Consider the following 17380-nt stretch of genomic DNA (forward strand, 5'->3'; position numbering starts at 1 on the left):
GTTACCTGCGAGTTTATAAACTACTCATATGCTTCCAAGAGCATTCCTCTCCGTATGGTTTCTATGAAGATCATGACGGCAACGTTTCATAGCAGTCCAACGGGCGAAGCAAAGTCGACTTTTAGAGAGCTATTCTCCAACAACGAACCTGCCTTAGCTCTCCTCCCTGTCTTGATAGACATGTACGGGAAACGTGGATCTTTTTATGGAGAGGTGATTTGGTCGAGTGACGTTGGACTGTTTGTGGCGGAGGACTAGCAAAGCGACATAATCTTCATAAGACGACTTCAGGCCAATAATGGGGGCCTGCAACTTGTCCTAGAGTCGTGCCAATAAAAATAAGTCACAAATTCAAATCCAACCTTCCCTACACGACGTGTGAACTGTGAACCAGATGAACAATTCTTTGCTTTGTTATGTACAATTTATCTTTTTCAACTTGGCGTACTGGGTTGCTTCAAAATAAGCTGTAATCACTTCGAGCCTTGGAAATCGTCAAATAGCTAACATTAATGTTCCGAGCGAATGTTGAGCTGCCATCTGAAAAGTTCATTTGGGCGATACTAATTTTCGATGAAGGGATTCTAACCAGCTTAATGGCTTTAAGCAAAGCTGCTTCAGATTCGTACAAAGGTTGCCCCTATGTCATCTAATTTACAATTTTCGAAATGACCTAGTGTACCTTTCATGCCCCGGGCGGCCGCTTCTTGTTCGCTTCACGTCTTGCTCGCGTTTCTCGAAAACCTTTCGCGTCCTTTCAAGCTCCATCTTTGGACACCATCAGCAATCGAGATGGAACAGATCCGTCACTTCATGGGTTCTGCTCTTGAGGCGTCCACTGCCGATGCGAAGAGATCGATCGACAAGTCACTCGCCTTTCGGTAAGTTCATATTCTTCTACCAAAGCGGAACAAGTACTGACGTGACATATTAGAGGACCGCAAACTTTCGTCAAAATTCACATTGGACCGGGAAACAAGAAAGAGAGCTTCATGCTCCAAAAGAGCTTGATCTGCTTCCATTCGCCCGTTTTCGATCGCGCTTTCAATGGCTCATTCCTCGAAGGTCAGACTCAAGAAATGACTATGGAGGATGTTGAAGTTGAGATCTTTCACTTGCTTGTGACCTGGATGTACTGCGGAGAGATCAGAGGTCAGATAGATATCACAAACAAAAGAATAGAGTTCTAACGTTGAAATAGAGGTTCTTGATCGTAATATGGCAATCAACATGGCCAAGCTATGGGTACTTGCCGGGCGCTTCCTCATACCTAAGCTTCAAAACCAGGCTATCAAACACATTGGAAATCCCGATTATCTTGGGTCAGCCATTACAATCGGTACCATTAGTGTTCATAAGGGTACGTTAGCTCGCCAAATAGTCGGAGAGTTTGTCCAATACGTTGCCAACGAGGTGGACCCCGAATCTCCCTTGTATCGATACTGTGTCAGGACAATTTTGAGTAATTGTATCCTCGAGATGGGATCAACAAGTCAAGAGAAGGTGTCTAAAGGTAGACTACAGATCGGTCTGGCTCTGGAAGAAGTCATGGGCAAGTCAATGATGACCGATCTTGTTAAGAGTTTGATGGAGACACTTGAAGGCCAAATTAAAGACATAAAGTTGACAGCTCTAGACATGGAAAGTTACTTTGTGCTCGAAACCTGAAGGTCATGTATCTAAGTGTTATACTGAGGTCCGATCAGGCTTGGTGTTGTTGCAGATCGAAGATGAACTACTGGTGACGATGGCGGTACGACTTCGGTAGACATCTTGATTATAGCAGAATCCAGATCATTGACACGGAATGTACTGTACTCAGCGAATAATAAGTCCCAGTGATAATTATATAGCGGGTTGCTGTAGTGAAATAATTCAGCCTAGTCTGCACTCCCCTCAAAAGAGATGGGAAATAGACGCCGCTAATTCAATGGCAAAGAACAACACCTAGACTAGATCGACAAGCGTTAACGCTCAAATATAGCGCTACTCTAAATTAACGATACCAAAAGCATCACAGATAGATAGTCCCTAACGACAAGTACTCGGTATTCGAACTCAAAGGTACTCCACCTTATTTGACATCCCTCGGGTAAACTTTAGTCAACAGCTCCACCTTTTGCCGAATGATCATGTTAGGCGAATCTCGCACCCAATCCAGCTTCTCATCGACCAATTCATAGTCAAACAAGAAGACCATTTTTGCAATCAAGATTCTCATTTCCATCCACGCCATGCTATCGACCAATTAGTCTCAGGTAGTAGTTGAAATTTATGGAGAAGTACTTCTGCCCACTACAACCTCTCGGTCCTAGTAGAAACGGATTACTTGCTGAGAAATTATCTGTGTTATCCGGATCAAGCCAACGCTCGGGAACGAAGCTATCTGGGTCTTTGAAGTTCTTGGCATTATGTGTGGAAGACCAAGAATGCACGCTAACTGTTGTCTGGGATGGCATTAGCCTGGTCGCTTTGGATTCGCTTAAAGACTTACTCCGCCTGGTATGAAAATCCCATCTACCGTTTCTCCACCTTTTGAAACGATTCTCGGCAAACCGAATGGTACAGGTGGAAAGATTCTCATGATTTCATGGATCACGGCGGTCAGATACGGAAACGTTGCAGTTCGACTCGTGATCTGCTTGAAGATTTGTACCTCGATCTGACTTCATGCTTCAACTTCTCGTAGACACGCGGAGTTCTGCAGAGATAGTAGGTCAATGAACTCATGACAGTCGTCGTGGTTTCGCTCCCTGCCATGATTAGGAAACTAGCATAAGAAGTTAGATGCCAGTCGTTCAGACCCATCTCATCCTTGATGTCGAGGACATAGGAGCAAAAGTCCTTCTTCTCTCCCTCTCCTCTCTTGACTCGTTTCAAGATTTTGGATTTAGACGACATAACGTGGCTGAAGGCGGCCTTCTTCATTTGTGGCGGCACGAGGAGACCTATCATCTTTTCTAGCATTGGAGATACTCGATACAGAGCAGCGGCCCAGGCAATAAAAGACACCATGCTCATGATCGTGGAGATCCATAAGTCGGTTTTCCTAGCTTCGACAGAGCCAAATGATTCACCGAAGGCAAGTTCACCGAGGACTATTCAATTTTGATCAGAAATGGGCAACGGACGAGGAAGTACGGCTTACCATCAAACGTAACCCAATTATAATACATGTCCAGGTCCAGCGGCCCTTTACGAGACTCTTCTGCAATTGCAACCATCAACATGTCTGCATATTTAATAACGACATCTTCCTGATCAAGGAGACTTCTGGAAGAGAACGCAGGAGACTTGAGATGTTAGAGATTTACGATCAACGCCAAGGCAGAAATACCAGTATCTTCCTCGCCTTTGCATGCTCCTCAACGTTGATAATACTGTTTACATGTGGGGCCCGCAGACTAGATCTCGTTTAGCGCTCTACCATGAAAGCAAGAAGGAATACGCACGTATCGTCTGTGATGTAAAATTTATGGTCCTTTGTGAAGATCTCACCAGATTTGCGCTGTGTGTAGATGTCTTTCCATGCACTCGCGGAGGAGAAAGATAGCTCTCCAGGAGCGACGCGAACTACTTCACCATACCTCTCATGAAGCGCTCTTATGGTTTTAGGTGCATGTCCAGAGACTATCGTGCGGGCGAAGAAGATCTATTATAGTTTGGCAGAGGTTTCTGTTACATATCTTTCTTTAACTTACGTCTGATATTGCAGCATACCATGGCCCCGGAAAACTTGACAATGGGTGCAAATATAAATTGTAGAACATGTAAGAAAAGAGTACAATCCAGATCTGTAAGTATTATTAGCGTGGTTTTCATCTCTGGCATATCTCTTACAGATATTATCGCAACAACTGGTAGTGAGAACCTGTCCTGAGATACCCAAGTAAACGCCCAGTGGCCATTGAGAATACCTAATAGTTCCATAATTCCTGCCGAAACCGCAGGTAAATTGACTTCGAGGGAAGTGGAAAATGGATAAGCAGTAGAAAAGAGAACTAGAGATTGAACAGTGGGACTCTGACAGATATCTGGCTTTCTGGCAATAAATCCACCCATGTTACACATCAATAATGGTAGAGTTGGTCGCCGCAGAACAGGCGAAAGGTCACCGGTCAGGGGCTTTAGCGAGGCAGCCTCGCATCATCTAGCTAATGAGAGCTGCATTAGATCTATGTTGTTGGTCAGATTTGGAATCTCACTTGATGCAGATTGGCTCTACGGTATCGAGGTTGCACAGAGTATTCAATAGCGAACCCTGATGATACTGCTGCAGCGACGGCTTTGTTGCCATTTTTGGGCATGATGAGCCGACCCAGCAACTTTCAACCCTGGTAAGAAGCTTACCGCTTACGCTTCAGCCTTTCCGTTTGGCTGTCTATGCGTTGGTTGTCTGATTGGCCCAGCATGTAAATGCAAATCAGAGCATTTGTCAATTCATCTCGAAGAATGCAATTGTTTTCATCCAAGTGACACCAAGTCCATGGTTCAAAAGTGCAATTCAAGCTTGCTGCAGAGAAATTTGCATGGCAGGATGATTCCTGCTTGGGTACGACAATTGAAAATTTCCACCAGAGGCTCAAAAAGGTTGCGTGATAGTCATGACTCCCTCAGGAAACCAATTTTTGAAAGCCCCCAGAATAAGAACCAACCCAGCGACCTCGAAACCCGACTATTAATACTTCAATAAAGCCTCAGAAGCAAAATCACAGTCCCATGATCAAGCATAGTGACTTCGCCCCCGAGATTGATGATGAAAGTTTACCCAAAAGACACTCCCGGAAATCTTTTTGGGGACTCTATTAGCATCAGGACTATCTATTTCCCTTTCAAACATCGTTGTCTTAGCATGGCTTTCACAGATACCTAGGCTGTGTCGTTCTCAGATTTTGGTCCTAAAATCGCTTCTGCTTTTCTGCTGTGGACTCAACACACTTGGCGCTCATGCTACTATCTGATGATTGCCGTCAACTCTTTGGCTGTGCTTTGCTGGCATTCCTAGCAACTTTCGGAACTAAGTATACCGGGTTCGGCTGCTAAGAGAAAAGATAAGTGCTTCTCGCCGACGTTCAGCGAAAGGAATTGCACAAGAAAACAAAACGGCTGAGTCCCAGCGATTTCCATGGTTGTTTCTGTTCGTAAGCGGACTTGTGATTTTTCATTGTGGGTATCTCTTGGCGAGATCGGCTCTTCTTCTAGAATTCGGCTCATATTATTGCAGCGATTGTCATTGGATTCTCCACCCATGTTACTTTCGTTTTCTACAAAGCTCTCATGATGCTTAAAGAGCTAATTATTTCCTAAAAAAGATCTTCTGTGGGTAGCAATTATGATGGTGGTTGCTCCTGGAGTTACTGCATATTTCGGGTTTTCCATTGTCTGGTCCAGAATGGTCTTCTCGCTCAATGCACGGAGGCTCTCTCTGTAACGTCACTGGATGTGAAGCAAATGCTTGTCAAGTTGTCTGCGGCATCATGTGCCCTCGCTTCGGGGGCAGGGAACTCTGGTAGTAGTGCCCGGCTGTGTCTATGTGAACATTTCTCGGGGTGAGGCATATCCCAATTCATTGACCAAGATCCCGCCTTACACCTGCTCAGTAGCAACTCATCCTTTTTGGCCGCTTTTATATGGGCCGCATGAGACCAGTCGTTCTATCTATGTATGGCATCTCCGTGAAATATCAAGCGGAAATTGGAAGTGCCGCTTAGGAAAAACTATTCTTAAAAGATTGCCGCCGGTGCTCACTACGGTCGACCTATCCATCTCCTCTATGAAGACTCTTTTGCTAGCCGTTGCTATTGGGACACCAGCTGCCTTGGGCAAGATGGAGGGATTGCCACCGTTATCGAAAGTGCTGGATTTGTTTCTTATTAAATCGCGAGCTGTCATGCGTACCAAACTTTGTTTTACTCTACCATTGCATTCAGCATTTGGTGTATTCTGTGTGCTTATTTTACACCAAATGTCGAGGATCGGATGATTTACGAGCTCTCAGCTACGTTTCACCGCCACAATGAGCAGAAAAGTGCAGAATTATACTATCCTCTTGAAAAGAAAGGTCCTTGTATGTTTTAGTGGATTATGGGTGGAGTAAGATGGCATGTAGTGACGAGCAATGGGGTGCACTGCTAAACAATACGTTGGGTGCATTGAAAAACTTCCATACCGTCGTTCAAAATGCTAGTTAATACTCTTATGTACCAGTAATTCTTGAGCCAAATTCTTGGCAAAAGAGAGGGTCGTGATCAACTCAGTTCAGATGCTCCTTCCCTTTACTCGTCATCCAAGAACTGCTTGAACCATGCCACAGCAGCATTCTTTCCCCTAGCCATCGCTTCCCTCTCACCCTTTATGTTCTCATCTCCCCGCACGAGACAAGCATGTTCCACTCCAGGAAAATGCTGATAATTAAAAGGAACTCCCAACTTCATGATGGTTGTAAAAGCATACTCTTTGAGCTCTTGAGTAAATGCCTGGTCAATTTCAGGAGCTAGAATCTGAACCGGAACAGCTACTTCGTCGAAATCTTTCTTGATCATCAAAGATGGGTGACCAAGAGAAATGCAGTCCACGAGAGGAGATTTGTGTTCCTTGGCGCCAAGACGGAGAACCGCCCATCCCCCGTAACAGAATCCAACAGCAGCAACTTTCTCGTACTTTTCCTTCAAAGCTTTGGCACAAGCAAAGATTTCAGGCTCTCGAATCTCGCGAGAATTCTTGCCAATGAAGCCATGAAGGTCAATCTTGTCGAAACGGCCAGCGAGGACATGGTCACGATCCACGCTCTCCCCGCCAAAGAAATCAGGGGCGTAGACAGTAGTGTTTGTCTCTTCGGCGTAGTGATCCGCGAGGAGACGAACGTTGAGGAAGTCCCAGCCAAGAAGGTCGTGGATGAGAAACACAGCGGTCTTGGGGTTCGGGTTGGCAGAGGAAGTTATGTAGCAATTGTTGTTGGCGAGCTTTGCTTCATGGCCTTTAGGAGTGCCGTTCCATTGGAAGGCTGTGAGGCAGCAGTTTGACACTGACATTCTGATAATCGAATTGAGCCTGAAAAGTGGATTTGCAGAGAAACAAGAAATTGTTTTTGTGTGGTCGATCGATAACTCGATTAGACTGTGAGAAGTATATGAAGAACTTCTTAGGATCTTAGTCGTTTATATATTTCAACCCGATTTATAAGCTCTTCACGTCTGTACTTCCTAACCCCGATGTTTGCTGTCGTTTCATCGTGGAGCCAGGGACGCACAAATATGTCATGATTGCCGGCTCGGTAGGTAGTTGGACCGCCCCACATATGCGACAGAGCATGCAAGAGGGACGGATCGGACGAACCGGACGGGAGCAGAATACGAGATGAGTTTGAGATGCAGGGAGCATGACAACGCCCGCAATTCAATTTTTAACGATGTTAAAAGCATTACATTGACAATCTGAAGTACTCAAATATGCTTCCTTCCCTCTTTTCTCTCTAAGCTGCGTCGTTGGATCTAACACGATAGGCAACAATTCGGCTGTAGGTGGCTAGATTAATTTAAAATTAATGATCGCATGACAATTGATTCACGGCCCAGCACTTGCACTTACAATCATCTTGTGAGGTGGAACGGTAAGCCACGGATTATTACCCATATTTATTTTCTATATAATGCTATCATGTATAGCTTTCCGCAGGGAACGCAAGCCATTACGGCGTCTGTTATCATGCGTAAGCCGCTTTGAGTGATGCCGGAATTTCTTAAGTTTTCCTATGCTTGAAATTTTCAACGTTGCTCGCTCGAGCAGGGAACGTTGATGAGAGTATCTAGATAGCCCTGCAGCCCAATAGATGATTTGATATCTCTACGAAAACCCGCTGTTGTCCTCGGGTTCCGCGCTCTGCCTTTCTTTGAAAAACGGTTGCAAAGCACACAAGGAACGGAGCGCTGCGGTCTTTAGTCGGATGTTACGGCGCGGAATCCACAATGATCCAGATCTAGCGCGAAAATACTAGCGTGGGGAGGATTCCTATGCTAATGGTTAGCTAGGTTGTATGCCAGCTCTTGCTAAAAGCATCAAAAGAAGTAATTTTGTTTGGGAATGAATACACAGGTAACAAATATTGAAGGGCAGTTCAGTGAAACGTGGATTTCTTCGGAAAGAACATGACTGCGAGGGTGTGTCTGGACACAAAAGGAGGATAGACTGGAGAATTACGCTCATGGCATCCTGCTAAGCATTTGGCATCATGGGCAGGAATCTGGTTGTAGGGCAAATACATGTGTTTTATGTGATATAGGACGATATCTTCGCTTTTTCTTAGCACATCAATGGCATACCAGTCGAGGATCTAATTAGAATGGCCTCCCAGCAGCAGTTGCGAAGCTTGTGACGTTATGATCTCCTACCTTCTGACTAGGATGTTAGATGAAACTGCTCTACTAGGGCAACCGGCTTCCGGCTTCCAGTTAAAGACTTCCGCATCGCCGCAAAAGCCAACATAAGACAACGTCATCATTACCAAGGAAAAGTAGCATAAGAACTTGTCAAATAGCGTAAAATGTTATGCTACTCTCTTTCTTTGGGGGTAAGCTCAACAGACCGATGTTCCCGAAAGGTCGACTGGTGGATCTGTACGACACACCAACATCACTTTGACACGATCGTACTATTGTCGGCTTTGAGCCGTCATAACTTGGATAAGATTATACACGGAGGTTAGAGGTGCCGCGATACCTACCCTTCAGGAAAGCTAGAAATCCGATGGCGCTACTCTAATGATGATATTTCATACAATGTGATATCGCCGCACAGGATTCCTGCTTAGTATCCTAGCCAGTAGTGGAGAGATTCATGCTCCAAGTAAGCCACTTCAAAATATGAAAGAGATGTGGCAACCCTCGGTTCAATTGCTACATCTCGTTCCCTTTTTGGATCTCTAGAACGCTGTGAAAGTAACCCGTCAAACTAGCCCACATCACCTTTTCCTCTACTACAATGTTACCTCGTTATGTCAGAGTGTTGGTCTGTATCAAAGCTTTTTGAAGAGCAAGGAATCATGTTGACCCTCAACGACTGGCGCGAGTGACGCCGTTCTCAGAATCGACTTGCTCAAAGAAGGTTGCGTAAGTGTAGTTCCCTACGAGTTTTCGTTGAATCGAGCTCGACTGAACATTTGAATTCCAGGAAACAAACAGAATGTTGCAAAGAACCAGCCCCGAGAATTACGTTGCCGTGCTGTTGTCGGTAAACCGAGTAATCTAAAAGAAGGGGATTCCAGCTTCGCACAGTATGCAGGCGACAGTCAAGAAGCTTCAAGAAATGGCCTAGCACCCTTTTGAGCGTATGATCGGCAACTAGCACAAAGTCTCGACTTCAACATCCAATATCAATCTGATGTATGTAACACTCAAGGAGTCCTTGAAGAAATGAGAGTTGTCCAAAGCGAACCGGGATATGAAATCAAGAAACAAAAACAGTATCCTCAACTGCACGCTGACGTGGAGCATGGCTTGGTACATAAAATCAAAGAATCGCAATATGAAGCAGGCGGAAAGTTATTTAGCAACCACGGCAATGCCATGGTAAGTTTTCGTTCACTTTTGAATGACTAGAGCGGAGAGTAAAGTATCAAGTGCTTTTCGATCCAGGTTACACTACTCGTCTTTTCGTTTTATTTATCAAGCTTTTGATCCATCACTAATGAGAATTAGACTGATACAGTATGGTCAAACAGTACTCTCCAGTCATCAGAACCAGGAAAGAAGCTTCCTGTCGAAGCACCTATTTCATCACATCATCAAACACTCGAAAGGGTCTCCCAAAACGTGTGGAGCACCGAAGGTATGACAGCGTTACATATAGCAGCTCGGGGTGGCAACAGAAGTATAGCCAAGTTCTTGCTAGACTGTGGGGCAGAGATTGATGCAAGGGACAACTTAGGATATACTTCGCTCCATCACGCTGTGCACAGCGGTTCTTTAGAGGTAACGCTGCTACTACTAGACAGAGGCGCAGGCAAGAACACAGTCAGTCATGATGGGCGGGCAGTAGTCCATGTCGCAGCAGAAAGTGGTCGAGAGGATATAATCAGGCTTCTCGTTAAGAGGGGAACTGATATAAGTGCTAAGATCAAGATCCAACAAGAAGGGCAGTAGCTTCGCGTGGCAGATGATTGCAATTGGAGTGAAATTGAATTGAAAGTGGGAGAAGTGGTTTATTATCGATTCTTTTTCTCGACTTTCACTAATGCCCATCTATTGAAGAAGTTTTCAAAGACCGATGATATTTCTGTCGAGCGAAAAGAGTGTTCATATAACAGCCATATGGCAAATGTGATTCCAACCTTAACCCAGAAGCTTCTTTCCTAGAAGACCAACGTTGACGCGTTGAACATCAACCAATCATCTCTGAACTTCATACTACTTCATACTGATGAAAGAGCGTTGTTACTTTTTCAATAGATATAGCCCACATACACAACAAATGCCGGAGCGTAGATATTCAGACAATTACGTAGCAACACTGAAACGAGATCAGTTGAGACCACAGGAGCACACAGCCAACTATAATGGAAACACTTACCTGAGGATATTGTTCATTGGGACAGTCCGCGTCGTGCTGATAAAGTGCGTCAATAAATGATTGCTTATGATGGATAAAAATTATCTTACAGTGCAACTATCCAATACGTGCGTTTCACAGCTACTGCTGCCACAAAGATAAATGCTGGTGGGCGGATCGCAATCCACACATTCGCCACCACGCTCGAGAATGTTGCCTACATCCTGAGCAGGAAGAGATGCAACGAGGTAAGGTGCGATGAGAAGAACAAAGGCTGTAGAAAAATGCATGGTGAGTGTTTGGTGTTGTTAGAGTTGGTCTTTCTCTGAGTAAGTGGACTTTGCTAGTTTATGGAGGAATGTGGTCAATAAATGGTTCGATTATCATTCAATTCTGTATTTAAAGAGGCGGCAAGGTCACTTATATAGTTGATTAAGTCAAAGCATCGCGGAGGTAGGTAACACAAAGAGGTTTCTATTTTGAACAGTTTATTTGATTTTCTGAGGCTTCAGGTCTACGAAGGAAACAGAACAAGAAGCTAATCGGCCAATTGAAATGAAAGCAGAAATACTTTTCGAGAAAGTATTGGCTCAGATTGTCTACTTGATTTTCGAGTAACATTCTGGTCATACTGCAAGGTGAGCAATATTACAAACGTCAATCACAAGTATTCATTTAAAATGCAGTGAGGGTAAAATGTGATCGTGACCGGGAAAATTACAAAGGGCACAGCAGGCACGTGAAGATGCAGTGTCAGCACCTGGATTTCCCATAGGTTGGAATTCTATTTTGAACCAACTCCAACAGGAGGTGTCGTCATCTGTTGGCCCGCCGCTTTCCTGGGGTGACAAGTTGCCAAAACGAACTCATGGGGGCCGCCATCGAAAATCATCTTTATTCCCTCTCTCAACTGACAACGCGCTTTCAAAATGACTCGAGCTATCTTGGAACTCACTTCAACGGACGACGTTCTCGTTCTAAACTCGCAGACATTCCTGGATGCCGTCAACACGAACAGGATGTTGCTGGTATCTTTCTTTCATAAATTGATTCCAAACTGCGCAAGATTTGTCCATGTGTTTGAGCGGGTAAGCGCATTCAGAATATACTCTCTGTTGGTTTGGCTGAGCTTATTTTGTAGACTGCACAAACCGCACGTGGTTCTGGGGTCCAATTTGCTCAAATCGATATCACCGAGAATGCAACTTTCTGCCAGAATTTTGGCCTTGCTTCGTTTCCAGCTGTTATGATGTTTCAGGTTGTGGATAACGCCAGAAAGTATGGAGGGGTCATGGAGGAAAACCAGTGGAGTTCTCTATTCCGATTTCGTTAAAGCAATGTCTCACTCATATGACTTCAGGCTTATGTTGTACTTGACGAGGCAGACTTCACCACCCGTATCTATCATCACAGCAGACACTATGCAAGACTTTAAAGCCTCAAATGAAGTTGTAGTTGTAGCATACCTCACAGGAGCGGATGAAAGGTTGCATGACGCATTTATAAGTTTTGCAACAGAGATGCGAGACGACTTTCTGTTCGGAGTGACTTGTGACGAGATTCTGCACCAAAAAGAACAAATCAAACGTCCCAGCATTGTGGTTTACAATTCTTTCGAAGACGAAAATAAGGTTCACGAGTTAAGTGATGACCGTGATCTAATGCGTGCTTTTGTCAAAGCTGCTACCCGACCACTGATCGTCGAGTTTCGACCGGAGCTGCACGATAGTTATTTCAAAGCAAGTAAAGATTGCCAGTATCTTAATGAATCTGTTATACTGACTGGTCCTTGTAGCTAGGACTTCCGCTTGGCTACATATTTATCGACTCTTCCAAAGACCGAGAACGATTGTCAAAAATGGTCCGGCCACTGGCAAAGAAGTACAATGACGAAATACTGTTTGGCACAGTGGATAAAAAGGACATGGAAAGATTTCCGACCTGGGCTGATTATCTCTGGTTCTCCGATGTGAAGCACTGGCCATCATTCACGATTCGAGAGCCTATCAAAAATCTTCGGTTCCCATTTGACGAACAAAAAGAGCTATCATACCAAGAGTTGTCCGAGTTCGTGGAAACTTTCAGAAAGGGACATCTCAAGCCGGAAGTCAAATCACAGCCGGTACCCGACGTGCAGAAGAGCCCAGTCCTCGATGTCGTGGGATTGACCTATGAGTACGTCAAATTCTGCCCTTGTCTTGTATTCAATCTGGGGGCCGAGATCTTCGGGATCATCCTCGGGAGCTGTTCATCAAAGAAAATATGTCACAGCTCTTCGGATGTGCTTCAGGGCTCTTGGAACTCTATCAAAATTACATACTGATTTGTCTATAGTGAGATAGTGCTCGAAGATGAGAAGGATGTGCTCCTAGAATTCTGTACTGACTGGTGTCCACATTGCATAGCTAGTCGATCCACATATGAGCTCCTGGCCACTGTCTACACATCAACTGAGACTTTGAAAAATCAGGTCACCATTGCAACAATAGATCTGGAGAAGAACGATTTCCCCGACCGAGATGTCCGTGGCGTGCCGTGGTTTAAACTCTACCCAGCTCATAAGAAAGATGCTGCTGTACTCTACTACGGACCAACAACACTGGATGACATGGCTAAATTCATCAGAGACCATGGAACCCACAAAGCGTATCCAAAGCGCGATTCGGCCAACGCCAAGATAGAGCTTCCTGCTGAATAGCTTCAAGCTAAGCAACCCCCGTTGCAGGAATGAAACCTTAAATATATTGGGGAAAATCTCTCATATTTGTTGGTCTCGTCAAGGAGGCTTACCGCAAGTCGGGGACTCCTCGAAGCTAAAGTGTTGAGATCGCGGATGTACATCAATGAATGGCAAGACGATGTGATTCCTGTACTTCAAGACTTGTTGTGATCTATGCGTGTGACATTCTCTTTTCATGTTCCGCTACATGCACCATTTCATCATGCGCAAGGCGCGCGAGAGGCGCAAAACGCGCGGCTCGCGCTGAGAGCGGTCTCCTTCGTCGAACTACAGGAATGCTAAAACTTCTTTAAACAGGCTTTGACGCCATGGACTCCTAATATTCCATTGTACTTCGTGTGAGGATGAAATTCGAGTAAGTGAAAAGGGGAGATTGACTTTGCACGTGATGTTTTTGTACATTGTTTCCACTTTCGTTTCGAGTAAAATATACAAGTGATGAAAGTTCGTATGACTTACTTCATAGGGGCTTCCTCTCTTTCAAGAGGAAAATGAGAACAGAAACCAAACACGTGCTGAGCATCAGCTCGCGTCTGGTAGCACTAGCCCGTTTTGGCACCTCTCTCCCATCATCTTGTTCCTCCATCTCTGCCCTATTCCTTTATCCCTCTATGAATACACGTTACCCTTTTCTCAATTCCTTTCACCCCACCTTCGATATCTCCATCTCCATCTCGCCCAGCCGCGGCTAGACATCTAACAGCGGTTCTCTTCTAATTTATCGTTTTCTCCTCTCGCTTCAAGTGGCTGATACCATCTCCGAGACCCTGCATACGCTTGATTTGGAAACATGGCAGACGCCACATCCAGGATCATTCAGAAACCTGACCATTGAGAAATCGATATCTCGGTCATTCTCGCGAAGTGAATCGTTTTGGGACGGATGGCTTGAGACGGGATGAACATGGCAGGTTAGTATTAAGTGAGGCTGTCGCGCCCTTCATTCGTGAGATCTCTTCGTTTTGCGACTTTTTGTTTGATCTTCCTGCTTCTAAGTTGACGTTTTGCTTCGTCTTTTAATATTTGTACGCTGAAATTGGTCGTTCGCTGTTGCACGTAAACGAATGTTAAGAGGCATGTCATGATATGAAGGGAAGACAAATTGTCTCGACCCCCATCCCCACATCTAAGATGTGGTGCAGTATCCTTCTATTGGCAGGAGTATCTACCCTTTCGACCGCACAAGGAACATACCCCGCCTGCGCTGTATGTTTCTTTCTCATCACTTACCCCAATCTTCATCTATCTAACCCTACTTCCTAGCAATCATGCGTATCCAATGCCCTCACCTCAGTATCCTGCCTCCTCGACAACGCAACCTGCGAATGCGCCCCCGCCTATTCCCCCGCCTTCAGCAAAGCCGTAACCCCCTGCGTCGAAGCAGCCTGCTCAACAGATGACCAGTACCTCGCTATCGAAGCTTACGACTTTATCTGCGACGAATGGACCCTGAGTCTGTACACGGCTGGATTAACGACCTTGTTCACGACCAGTAGTCTTGTCGGCGGGTTCTTGACTACAACTGCACCAGCGGAAGTGACAAGCACGAGTTCCAGAGTAGAGGCAGTGACGCAAACGAGTGCAGCTGGAGTAGCGAGCGCAACGAGTGTTGGGAATGGAAATGGGAATGGGAATGGGAACGGGGCTTCGAGCGGGACTATACTCCAGTCTTCGAGTTCGAGCGGAGGACTCTCAGCTGGTGCGAAAGCGGGGATTGGAGTAGGTGCAGCGATTGGCGGATTGCTGTTCATTGGACTTATCGTTCTGGCATTCATTTATGGACGTCGTTCTGCTAGAGAAAAGAACAAACCGGAGGAAGCACCAGCGCCGAACCCACCTGCCCAGGTAGATCAGTTTGGGAAGGTTGAATTAGGCGGGGATCCGAAGGCTGGGTTTGTGGAGGTGAAAGTTGATGATGTTCATCCATTGAGTGGTGATGAGAAAGCAGAGTTGGAGAATAGGAGGAGGGCGAAGGATTTGGAGAATGGCGTTTCAAGGAATAGTAGTGTGCTTGTGAGTCCGATTGCTACAGAGAGGACTGAAGTGGAGGCTGCTGGTGCGGAAAGGTTCGAGCTGGAGGCTTTGAGGAGAGAAGCTGGTGTGAGATATGAGTTAGGATAAGAACGAAGTCGAGGTAGTTTCGAGTTTGAACTCTTTGTATAACAATGAAGATATATACAGTGTCATTGAAGACTACATATTGGTTCGACTTGTCGTTTGTTAATGCTAGGTAAAGATATGGGGTAATGCTTGGCAGCGTCTCGTGCTTCCTTTCAGAGAAAGCACGAGAGCATTTTGGTTGTGAGATGAATTATGAGATCAGAGCATCCGAACTCATTTCAACCATTTTCCTATGGTACCATCCAGAGCATAATAAGACTTAGCCAATTGCATGATAAACATATATTGCCTCGAACCCAACCAAAACTCCACTAGCAAATAACAGACAGATCTATAGCGACAAAGAGAATCCAATACCGAAATAAAGCAGAAGCCAAACTCAAGTAGCCCTTATCTTTATGGCTCCGACTCCAGTCCATCATGTCGAGGAGAAAGCAACTCCAACCCAATCGGTGCAACCAATCCATTTGTCTCGGCATATGCACCCACCGTCATCTTCCTCTCCTTTCTCGACGGCAAATCACTTTCCTTGCCCGGCATGATATATCCTGGGTGTACAACATTGAGCAGCACCAAAGCTGTGAACATAGGAAGGGAATCAAGACAGTACATGTACGCTTCTTCCTTCGGAATCGCGTGGTCGAAACCACCCGCATATTCGATGAGGCGGAAGATGATGGGGATCTGGACGAAGAACGCCTGGTTAGCTTGGTTCGTAAAAGGAGTGATTAATCTTACCGTGATCAGAAGAACGACTGCATAAGTGACATAGAGCATTTTCATCGCTGCATCTTTCTTGATCGATGATACTTGAGCGCGCAACTCGAGGTGGACTCGAACGGCGATGATGCAGAAGACGAGGATGAAAAGTTGTTGAATACCACACTAGCGCCGATCAGCCATAGCTTGATATTGTTTCGTAGTTTTACTTACTCCTACCATGTAAATGTGCAGAGCGTTAGTAGAAGATTTGGGGTCATTCTTATTGCCGACAGCGGACACGGCTCCCAAAATTTGCACGAGAAATGCTCTGTTTGTTGTCAGCTGGTTGGTGCTCAGCAAAAACCTTGATATCAACTCACACGATGTCCAAAGTTACGAAATAAACACCAAGACGTCTAGCAGGAATTCCGAACACTTCGCGCGACGGAAGGAAGTTCCAGACCATTCTCCCGAGGACCATGTACACAAAGCCATTGATCCAAAGTGGTGCAACAAGGATCAAAATAAACCAGAGGGCATACGCTCCTGTAGATGTTGGCTCTTAAATTGATATTGTTCGTCCAATGAATGCAATTGTCTCCCATAATGCCCCCATAATCACCGCTGCGGTGTACCATTTTCGAGTTCGGATGCCCTGGTAGATATGGAGAATTGTTGTGGCGCCAAATAGGAAAATGAACAGATCGGATGCTCCCTCAGAGGGACAAAACGACCACGTACTGTTGGGCGTATCTTTCGCTGTTGAGCTTTCAGTAATGAACCATTGGAAAATTTTAGGTAAATTTACCTGTGCAATTGGTCATATTGGTAGATTATCGAAAACAGTTTGGCTTCAACAGTGATACACTCAAAATGTCTGAAAAAGTGACCTTGAACTCAAACTCAAAGCAGGAATAGACATATATATCAATGACCTTGATGAAAGTACCGTGCAGAAGGAGTTACTGACATTGTAAAACAGGCTCGGTACTTTCGAAAGGTCCGGAGCCGCCTGCCAACTCACACAGCGAGGCTGAGTACCTCAGGAAATTACTTCACACGAGAACACGTACAGAATGAAGCGCTCTGTTTGTTTCTGAGGTAGATACGAAGATGCAAAGTTTGCAGATGCTGAAAGGACCTGACCAATCACACCTAAAGCGGCATCGAATTCGCGATGAAATACACAGCCTCACTCGCGAACTGGATACTCGAATGTACACGAGGCAGCCCATTGAGACGAGGTATCCGGAGTTACGGATTATACCTAAAATA

At 45.2% G+C, this 17380-nt stretch overlaps 6 protein-coding genes across 6 annotated transcripts; 3 read left to right on the forward strand and 3 right to left on the reverse strand.

Annotated features, from left to right (window-relative positions):
• Window positions 1–792: 792 nt before the first annotated feature.
• Window positions 793–1668, forward strand: LY89DRAFT_742703 (uncharacterized protein; the record flags this gene model as incomplete). The annotated part of the gene is made up of 3 exons (XM_018220861.1): window positions 793–881; window positions 935–1152; window positions 1202–1668. 3 exons carry the CDS (start codon window positions 793–795, stop codon window positions 1666–1668), a joined length of 774 nt encoding a protein of 257 aa, XP_018061826.1.
• A 406-nt stretch (window positions 1669–2074) lies between these two features.
• Window positions 2075–4062, reverse strand: LY89DRAFT_742704 (cytochrome P450; the record flags this gene model as incomplete). Its single annotated transcript, XM_018220862.1, has 9 exons — window positions 2075–2237; window positions 2287–2447; window positions 2495–2638; window positions 2668–3098; window positions 3149–3293; window positions 3338–3404; window positions 3453–3652; window positions 3702–3794; window positions 3841–4062. 9 exons carry the CDS (start codon window positions 4060–4062, stop codon window positions 2075–2077), a joined length of 1626 nt encoding a protein of 541 aa, XP_018061827.1.
• A 1998-nt stretch (window positions 4063–6060) lies between these two features.
• Window positions 6061–7235, reverse strand: LY89DRAFT_691581 (dienelactone hydrolase family protein). Its single transcript, XM_018216365.1, has one exon. The coding sequence runs from the start codon at window positions 7029–7031 to the stop codon at window positions 6276–6278; it is 756 nt and encodes a 251-aa protein (XP_018061828.1). The 5' UTR covers window positions 7032–7235; the 3' UTR covers window positions 6061–6275.
• Window positions 7236–11471: 4236 nt separating this feature from the next.
• On the forward strand, window positions 11472–13240 carry LY89DRAFT_766072 (thioredoxin-like protein; the record flags this gene model as incomplete). The annotated part of the gene is made up of 5 exons (XM_018221710.1): window positions 11472–11630; window positions 11684–11847; window positions 11903–12285; window positions 12342–12717; window positions 12877–13240. The coding sequence occupies 5 exons, from the start codon at window positions 11472–11474 to the stop codon at window positions 13238–13240; spliced, it is 1446 nt and encodes a 481-aa protein (XP_018061829.1).
• Window positions 13241–14413: 1173 nt separating this feature from the next.
• Window positions 14414–15403, forward strand: LY89DRAFT_677708 (uncharacterized protein; the record flags this gene model as incomplete). The annotated part of the gene is made up of 2 exons (XM_018213695.1): window positions 14414–14488; window positions 14546–15403. 2 exons carry the CDS (start codon window positions 14414–14416, stop codon window positions 15401–15403), a joined length of 933 nt encoding a protein of 310 aa, XP_018061830.1.
• A 259-nt stretch (window positions 15404–15662) lies between these two features.
• LY89DRAFT_712005 (uncharacterized protein) lies at window positions 15663–16929 on the reverse strand (the record flags this gene model as incomplete). The annotated part of the gene is made up of 7 exons (XM_018217946.1): window positions 15663–15734; window positions 15893–16087; window positions 16142–16288; window positions 16337–16433; window positions 16486–16664; window positions 16728–16864; window positions 16914–16929. The coding sequence occupies 7 exons, from the start codon at window positions 16927–16929 to the stop codon at window positions 15663–15665; spliced, it is 843 nt and encodes a 280-aa protein (XP_018061831.1).
• Between the last annotated feature and the right edge of the window lie 451 nt (window positions 16930–17380).

The sequence above is a fragment of the Mollisia scopiformis genome, assembly GCF_001500285.1.
Source record: "Mollisia scopiformis unplaced genomic scaffold LY89scaffold_36, whole genome shotgun sequence".
NCBI classification, from domain to species: domain Eukaryota; kingdom Fungi; phylum Ascomycota; class Leotiomycetes; order Helotiales; family Mollisiaceae; genus Mollisia; species Mollisia scopiformis.

Bases quoted from the DNA above. Each gene is read 5' to 3' on its own strand.
- LY89DRAFT_691581 (XM_018216365.1), bottom strand. From the start codon at position 7,031: ATGTCAGTGTCAAACTGCTGCCTCACAGCCTTCCAATGGAACGGCACT.